Source organism: Equus quagga, chromosome 20 (genome assembly GCF_021613505.1).
Source record: "Equus quagga isolate Etosha38 chromosome 20, UCLA_HA_Equagga_1.0, whole genome shotgun sequence".
Lineage (NCBI taxonomy): Eukaryota > Metazoa > Chordata > Mammalia > Perissodactyla > Equidae > Equus > Equus quagga.
The window spans coordinates 17573560-17582787 of record NC_060286.1 but is presented as its reverse complement, the minus strand read 5'-3'; the positions used below and the strand labels follow the sequence as shown (position 1 = coordinate 17582787).

The following is a 9228-nucleotide window of genomic DNA, read 5'->3' as shown; positions in this document are numbered from 1 at the left end:
AGCACAAATGTGTTTAAATTAAATCTTTCTTCTTCCTCACCTTAGATATGCTCCTTGGAGGTAATCATTTTCCAGTTTTAGGGGTTCTTATAACTCTAAAATGTGTATTGTTGGCTTAAAAAGGATTAAATACCATTTTGTTCCCAGGATATAGCAATTCTCTCATTTTATAATTAGTGGTATAAAGCAAACTATTAAGGCTACCAAAAATTATAGTGGTAGTCTTAAGAAGAAAACTCTCTAAGAGAATTTTTTTTTTTTTGGCACCCGAGCTAACATCTGTTGCCAATCTTTTTTTCTTCTTCTTCTCCCCAAAGTCCCCCAGTACATAGTTGTATATTCTAGTTGTGAGTGTCTCTGGTTGTGCTATTTGGGACGCTGCCCCAGAATGGCCTGATGAGTGGTGCCATGTCCATGCCCACGATCTGAACCAGCCAAACCCCGGGCCGCGCAAGCTGAGCGAGTGAACTTAACCACTTGGCCACGGGGCAGCCCCCTCTATGGAAATTTTATGGCAGGTTAGCCAGTCTCAAGAGCCTAGCTCAAGACCCGTTAAATTGCTAAAATTTCTCCTTTCCTCTTCCCTCAAAGAGCTATAGATACCTTAGTTCTTAATATCCTGGTTTGTGATGTGGCATCGGAAAAAAATTCTCAGTCATGTTGTGCAGTTAGTCCAACTGTTGGCTATCTGCCCAGTCCTGAAAACATAATTTCCAGCTACGCAACTCTCATACATGGCTCACTCATTATTATGTAGATTTGGTTTTACTGTTATAATTAGACTATGGTCTAATTATGTCCTTTGAAACATAAGGTAAAAGAGTATGTAACTAAGTCAGGAGATGGGTTCTTGTCCCAGCTTTGTCAATAATTTGCTCTGTGACCTTGGCAAGTCACTTAACTTTAGTTTTCTCTCTTGGGTTAACAATTATCAAGATAGAATCATAGAACGTTAGAATTGGCAGAGGCATCAGAGTTTACATAGTACAATTCCTTCATTTCGTGGAGAGGTTGAGTGACTTACCAAAGAGCTTTCTAGAACAAGCACCCAGAATTTGCCATCTCAGACCACTGCTCTTTCCCTTATATTAGGATTTCTTCCTGTATTGTTCCAAGAACAAGCGAAAAATACAAAAAGTGAAAGCACTAAACAAATAATTGGCCTTCTACAAAAAGACAGATAATACTGTTAACCATTAGCCTGCAGGCTTATCTGAAAACGTACCCTGTCTAACTTAAAGATGACTTAAAATTCAGAAGCTCTGAAACTATACAAGGAAAGGTCAGGAAAATAAAACGTAGGAAAAAAAATTAACGGTTGCCTTGGAGAATACCCGTAAAGGGAAAACAAAACTCCCACAAGAGTACTTATATTCTCTTATCGATTCTTTCTGGTCTTTTCCTAGTTTGCCTAAGGTCAAATTAGAAAAGAGGAGACTGCTTGTTTTTCCACATTTTCTGAAGGAATGGTGTGCAATAAGGATTACTTAAAATCGAATTATTTGCCTAGCCTATACTACACAATACACCAGTTCTCTAATTTAGCGCCACTTCTCCAGCCACTACCCAAAACCGCGCGCTAAAACCTGCGGAAACCACAAGCAGGGCAAAAACTCCAAGTCCCGAAATGCTCGATGGCCTGTCTCCTCCGCCTCCTCGCAAGGGCAACCTCTTCTGTACTGGGAGTTGTAGTCATTCAGAGCCTTCACTTCCGGGATATGAGGGAGGTCGCAACTCTGGAGAACTACATTTCCCAGGAAGCTGTGCGCGCCCTTCTCCGCCCTGGCCGGCGTCGGGCTCCACCCACTCCCGCTCCTCTCTCCCTGGGCTACACTGCTCACGCCTTCCTGTTAGTCCGAGCAGGGAGAAGTTCGCTCGGATCAGCTGATCCCAACTGACAACAGGAGAGGAGGAAGCCCAGGAGGCAGCGAAGGAGGAGGGGGGCGGAGATGGAGATGAGGATGGAGCCACCGGTGCCCTGAGGAACAGCCCCTGCCCGCACCGGCGCCCCGCGGTCTCGCAACGCCGCCTTGCCGCGGCAGAGCTGCTCCGTGGTGGGGTCCCTGGGCCGCCGCGGTCAGGGAGGGAAGGGCACGGCCCTGCGCCGGCGAGCGATAGTCCTGGAGCTCCGGCTGGCCCTGGGAGGAAGGGGGGGCGGGTGCGGCTGGGATGGGGGTGGGGTGGTATAAACAATGGATTCGGCTCTGGCCTCTGCCAGTGTGGGGTGGATTTGGGGGGACCTTCTTTGTTCTTAGACTCTGCTCCTGCCCCTCGGGTTGTGGTGGTGTTGCCTCCGAAGAAGGAAGGGTGAGGAATCCCAGGCTGGAGAGAGGTGTCGAGGTGGGGGCCCGAACGGGCAGATTGTTTCTGCCTGGCAGGCTGTGAGATGTTCTTAGGAAGGTTGATTTTGTATTTTTCTTAATGATGACAAATTTTTATTTGTTTCCGTTGTGGGAGCTGGTTGGGCACGTCTGAGGTTAGGGTGTAAATAAGATCTCCTAGTCACTCCCTTTGCCTTCCTTGTTTATCTAAAAATAAGGTTGATAGATTGATTACTGTAGTGGAGGAGGGAATATCTGAAAGGAGGGCTTTACATTTTGTTGGGGCGGTAGAGTGGGGGTTAATGCTAAGGGGAGTTAGGAATATAATTGTAGAAGTGACAAAAGCCCCTTTCCTGCCCCAGTTATCTTTCTGATTTTTTTTTGAAGTTATTTTTTGAGTGACAGAAAAATTACTCGTTTTAACTCGCTACAGGACTGGTTTTGCAGTGGGCCATGGTGGAGGATTTCTGTCTCCTGTTGCTCCCTTTTTTTTGCAGTTGGAGAAGGGACAAAAGGAAGTACAATAATGGTTTTTAAACATGAAATGTGACTCTTGTTTTCAGGTGTAGAGTCCTTAGTAGGTATCTGTCTAGAGTTGAAACAATCCAGTTACCCTTGGATCTGTCCAGTTCTTTGATAGAACTAAAGTTTATGATTATTATCATTTCTTTAGTTTTTTATAGGCCTCTTTCTTCCCCTCTCCCTGTTGTGGGGTCCAGGTGGGAGTGCAGAGGCTTGTCCCTCCAAGGAGTGTTTGCTTAGTGCTTTTGATTCTGAATTTAATAACTGAATGTACAGAGAATTTCAGTCTGGGAAATAAAGCAAAAAAAGTGTCTTAAAATGCTTTGGGTCTAGAGGTGGTGGCTATTTCCAAAAGGAGGAGCCTTGGCCATGATTTTGAGAAGAAATTTCTGGTATCAGAATGAGCCAGTGTAAGTTTTACAAGCAAGAATAAGATTTCTCTCAGGAATTTTGGCCTCATATTTAATCACAATCTTTTTTTTTTTTTAAGGTGTACTTCTGTTTTTAGATGAGTGAAATCCTTTTCCTTCCTCTATTTTAGGTATCCCCTGAAATATTGACTTGAGGTTGGATTATATTGAAAAACTCCTGACCACTCTCTTTCATTACCAAAACCTGTAGCTGAGGCTCAAACCATGAGCCCACCTCAATGAACCCATCAACCCCTCTCAGATAAAAGACCTTTTCGAGTTAATTTTGACCACATATTTGCCTGCACTTTATGGAGAATAAAAACATCAAACCAAATCGACGTTGCTGCTGATACAGGAGTCTTGGAGGCAGAAAATTAAAAATTTGAACATTTGTGAGTGTGTGAAGAATTCTGATAGGACCTCGAAGGTTTTTTGTTTTTTTTTTTTTTTTAAGGTGTTCAGAACCCTGTGGAAGTTTTGTGCAGTCTTCAGACTCAAAGCTCTTGTCTTCACTCCTGGGGAGAGCTCAGTGACCGTTATATGGTGGATGGTTTCCTTATCAGTCTGAGTATGAGTGCCCAGACTTCCCCATCAGAGAAGGGTCTGAATCCGGGGCTGGTGTGCCAGGAGAGTTATGCCTGCAGTGGGACGGACGAGGCTGTGTTTGAGTGTGACGAGTGCTGCAGTCTGCAGTGTGTCCGCTGCGAGGAGGAGCTCCATCGGCAGGAGCGCCTGAGAAACCATGAGCGGATAAGACTCAAACCTGGCCACGTCCCTTACTGTGACCCCTGCAAGGGCCCCAATGGGCATTTGCCAGGTGTCAGGCAGAGGGCAGCCGTGAGGTGCCAGACCTGTAAAATCAACTTGTGCCTGGAATGTCAGAAGAGGACTCATTCCGGGGGTAACAAAAGGCGACACCCCGTTACTGTGTACCATGTCACTAAGGTCCAGGAGTTATTGGAGGAAGAAGAGATGGATGAGGAGACCAAGAGGAAGAAGATGACTGAGAAGGTTGTGAGCTTCCTCCTAGTAGATGAAAATGAAGAAATTCAGGTAAGCACTTAGTTAGAGTGGAGCAGATCTGTCGTTGGAAGGTAGCTCTCAGGGAAAGTTCAGGAGGAGCTCACATTTTAATCTCTAAAAGGCAAGACCCCCAAAAGCGTAAATTGCGTGGAGTCAGATTTAGTTACTTGACCTTGGGCTGAATTACTTTACCTCTCTGAGCCTTAGTTTTCTCATCTGTAATTTGGGGACAGTGCCTATTCCATTGGGTTGTTGTGAGGATGAAATGACAGTGTTTGTAAAGCCTGTAGCATAAAAAGTGCTCGATATGTGGTAGCTGTTATTATTATTGGGTTATTATTAGCACCGATTTAGAACATTTTTCTAAATGAGAGCACTTTGGCAAGTTGTGATAAATGTGAGGGAGGAGGGACTGTGTGTATGCAGGGAAAGAAAAACTCACAGTGGGTCCCTGGGCAATAAGTCATAAACCTGTTATCTCCATTTAAGAGGCACGTCCTTTTAAAAAAGGCTTTTGATAAGGATAACATTCTCTCCAGATGGCCTCTTCTTATTTTCATGTATAGACTTCTGATCAGTAAAAGCCAGTAAGGGCATCTAGGATTACAGAAGAGCTAGAGAATGTTTGATTTGATTGCGAGTTGGGGAGAGGGTAGTGTGTGATAGGAGCAAGTTGGGGAGATGATAGCATCTGACAGTTCAGGGCAATTGGGGCAGGAATAGTATAATATTTATACTTTCCAGTGAAGGTAGTGTAAGGTCTGTGCTTCTGAGTGAAGACTGCTTGAATTCACATCCTGGCTTCACCACTCACTGGCTATATAACCAGGGTAAATTATTTAAGCTCCGTGCCTCAGTTTCACTTCTTTAGAGTAGTAGTTGAGAGGATTCGAAGAGATTAGGAATGGAAAGGCTGTATCACAGGGCCTGGCACATCGCGTCCACTACCCGTCTGTCGTTTTTGTCAGTAGCATGGAGTATTTGTGGTTCATTGACTCAGTGCGTGTAGCAGTGGCGACTCCTCAAGTCTCCAGATTGGAGCGGTACCTGTGTAACTTGCCATTGGAAAAACTCCACTTACCCACTAAATATTTTTTATCTCTGTCTCTTTCTTCCTTGGTTAAGCTTATGGAAATAAATTATGTCATGATTCCTATGTACTTCCATTGTCAGCTGAATCCTTTGCTCACGTAGACTTTCTTTATTGGCTGAGAGGAACTAGTAGAGTTATAGAAGAGTGACCTAGATCCCATTCTGCCTCCCTTGTTAGCAATAATGTCTTCATTATGGATTCTGCTCTAATTGGGCGACAGTGTGGACCAAGTATTTCATAAATGGAACTCGTGGATTTGGATAATTCTTGTGGTTCTGCCACCAGGTCGCTTTAATGTCAGCCTTTGGAAGGTCATACTTTGGATTGCTGTCACTTTTGTAAAGTGAGAGGCAGATTTGGGATGAACCAGTAACCCTAGTGGATCTTGTGTTGGCACATTCTTTTTTTTTTTTCCGAGGAAGATTAGCCTGAGCTAACTGCTGCCAATCCTCCCCTTTTTGCTGAGGAATACTGGCCCTGAGCTAACGTCCGTGCCCATCTTCCTCTATTTTGTATGTGGGACGCCTGCCACGGCATGGCTTGATAAGCAGTTAGTAGGTCCGCACCCAGGATCCAAACCAGTGAACCCCAGGCCACTGAAGCAGAGCGTGTGAACTCAGCCGCTACACCACTGGGCCGTTGGCACAGTACTTTTGAGGGGAGGAGAATGTGGTTTTTTTTCTTTTTGTAGCATCAATATGTGTTCCAGGGTAGAGAATTAGGAAAATGTAAGCAAGTGTAATGAAGAAAACAAATCCAACTACCCAGAGATGATTTTTCTCCGTCTTTTTTTTCTTGTAGTGTGTAATATGTATATAATTGAGTTATTGTAAAGATTCCTTTTGCTTTTCCTCCCTTCGTAAACATTGACCACTTCCCAGGAAATAACTGTTTATTAATTGCAGGCAGCATTGGTTGGGACTAATGGACTGGATATAGAATTCATTCTTTTTAGGTGATGATTCGTTCTCATGGAGTCATAAGTGGAAAAATACTTTGAGAAAATGCCTGATTCAGTTTTTTTTTTTAAAGATTTTATTTTTTCCTTTTTCTCCCCAAAGCCCCTTGGTACACAGTTGTGTATTTTTAGTTATAAATGCAGCTAGAATATAAAATCCTGGAGAGCAGGACCCTGTCTTATGTCCTGTGTTATGTACAATAGAAGGCACGTTGTCAGCGCAAAAATGCTTGTTGATAGATTGGCAGTGTCACTTCTCAACTTCAGTTTTTTAAAAATGGATGTCACACATATCTAGTAAAAAACTAAAATGATCTAAAAGGGCATACAATGACAAGAGTGTCCCTCTTACACCTTACCCTTAGTCTCCTTTCTTAGATCACCATTGACAGTTAACTGCATGCCTTCTAGACTTTTTCAATGTATGCTTCAACAAAAATGGAACCTAATATACTTGCTGTTCTGTCCTTGGCTTTTTTTCACTAGAGGATACATCTTTGCCCTTATCAGCATGTTGAAGTCTACCTCCTTATTTAAAGGCTGCCTAGTGTTTTGTTGAATGGTTTTTCTGTAATATTAACCAGTTAATGGATATTTGAGTTATTACAAACAGGATGTGTTGAATATCCTGTGAATCTATTTAGAAGTGGAATCTCTTTGTCAAATGATATATGCATTTTCAATTTAGATAGATATAACCAAATTTCTGAATCTCATTTTCTTAGCCTCTGAATTTCTTCTGTGAGTCTCCCCTTGCTTCTGATCTTGGCTCATAATAGCTAAAATGAAAGAGCTCTTACTATGGTGTTAGGAACTATTCTTAGCACTTTACATGTGTGAGCTCATTTAATCCTGGTAACTCTTATTATTGCTGTAACAAATTACCACAAACTTAGTGGCTTAAAACAACACAAATTTATTCTCTTACAGTTTGGAGGTCATAAGCCTTAAAATGGGTCTATAGGGCTGTGTTCCTTGTGAGACCCTAGGGGAGTATTTGTTTCCTTGTCTTTTCTAGCTTCAAGAGGCCTTCTGTATTCTTTGGCCGTGTGTGGCCCCATCATCCAGCTTCAAAGGCAGCAGTGTAACATCTTCCAGTCCGTACCCCACCCCCTGCTTCTGTTGTCACCTTGCCGTCTGTGTCTCTCTTCCTTCTCTCCTACAAGGACTCCTCTGATTACACTGGACTCACCCAGATAATCCAGTATAATCTCCCCCATCTCAAGGTTCTTAATTCAGCCACATCTGCAAAGTCCCATTTGCCACATAAAGTGTCACTGGTTCCATGGATTCAGACGTGGACATCTTGGCAGGGGGGTGAGTTCAGCCTACCACACCCTATGAAGTAAGTTGTGTGTCTTAGTCAGTTTGGCTTGCTAAAGCAGAATACCATAGATTGGATGGCTTATAAACAACAGAAGTTTATTTCTCAAAGTTCTGTAGGCTGGGAAGTCAAAGATCAAGGTGCAGATTCCGTGTCTGGTGATAACCCACTTCCTGATTTGTGGACAGCCGTCTTCTCCCTGTTTCCTCATATGGCAGAAGGGAGCTCTAGGATCTCTTAAAAGGGCACTAATCTTATTCATGAGGGCTAACCCTCGTGACCTAATCACCTCCCACAGGCCCCACCTCCTAATACCATCGTATTGATTTCAACATAGGAATTTTAGGGAGGCGCAAACATTCCACCTATACCATTGCATTTTATAGATGAGGACACTGATGCACAGAGAGATGAAGTAACTTGCCAAACTCGAGTTATAGTAAGTGGCAGAGGATTTGAACATAGGTATCTGGCTCCAAAATCCTTGCTCTAACTGGGACACTCTTACTGTCTCTGACCAAGTCATTTAAACTTTCTGATTAAGCTTCATATGGTCGATAACATCAGTTCACTGATTCCTCATGTCTTCTCTGAGCATCAAATGAAACATAGCTCTATATAAATGTAAGACAGTGTTATCACTGAAGAACTCCTTACTCAGAGCCGTAAAGATTCTATGAGTTAGGCCCCAACTTTATTTTTGTTTTCTCATTTCTAGGCATTTGTAGGTTTTGATAATTTTGAGTTTAGTACATAGGAATTATTTTAACAGCTTGTAGGCTGTAACTTATGTGTGGTTTCCTCAAATTCTATGGCCTAGTGTCCCCTAAGATTTGTTGATTTGTTGCTTGCAATTTGAGTATTACTCAGTTTCTTTTGGAAAACCTAAAAGACAAAAACTTCCTTTTAGAAGTGAAAATTTTATAATTTCCTTGTCATTTGAGTGTGTACCCTAGTGATAAATTTGAGGAGAGACTAACTTTTGGTCTCAGAAGCAAGAACTCCTTTGTGGCCCTAAAATGGATACATTTGGCCTGCTAGCCAAAGACATTCATTCATTCATTCATTCCAGTTATTGAGCATAGATTCTGTTCCAGGCACTTTCTAGGTTTCAGGGACCCGTGGTTAATAAGACTTGGTCCCTGCTGTCATGGAGCTTACCAGTCAAGCGGGGAAAACAGAGTTCACACATGTAAAACACATAAAAAGATGGTTCAGATGTGGGAAGTGTTATTGAGGAGTGACTTGGAAGCCACTTTTGCAGGATGGTGATGGAAGATTGTATTGTAGAAGTGACTTGTGAGCAAAGACCTGATGATTAGTTAATACCACCTGGGGAAATAGGCCTCTAGACAGGGGGGAATGGGAACAGAAAGAAGGTGGGATGGTATGCTTGAGATATGGAAAGAATGCCAGTGTCGCTGGAGTGAGCTGGCGGAGAATGGTGAGGAAAGAGGTGCAGAGGAAAACAGGTGGCAGGTCGTGCGGGGCCTTGCAGGCCATAGAAATCAGTGTGGATTTTAAGTGTAATGGGAAGCGCTAGACTCCTTTATATAGAAAGTCACATGACCTGA

General features: G+C 43.0%; 1 protein-coding gene across 1 annotated transcript in view; it reads left to right on the top strand.

The window, feature by feature from the left end:
- The first annotated feature begins 1827 nt into the window (after positions 1-1827).
- ZFYVE1 (zinc finger FYVE-type containing 1) overlaps positions 1828-9228 on the top strand; it is a 46496-nt gene continuing 39095 nt past the window's right edge. The window contains exons 1-2 of the mRNA XM_046647648.1: positions 1828-2054; positions 3385-4309. Coding sequence (XP_046503604.1) covers positions 3797-4309 — 513 coding nt within the window. The 5' untranslated portion in view covers positions 1828-2054; positions 3385-3796. The remainder of the gene's footprint in view (positions 2055-3384; positions 4310-9228) is intronic.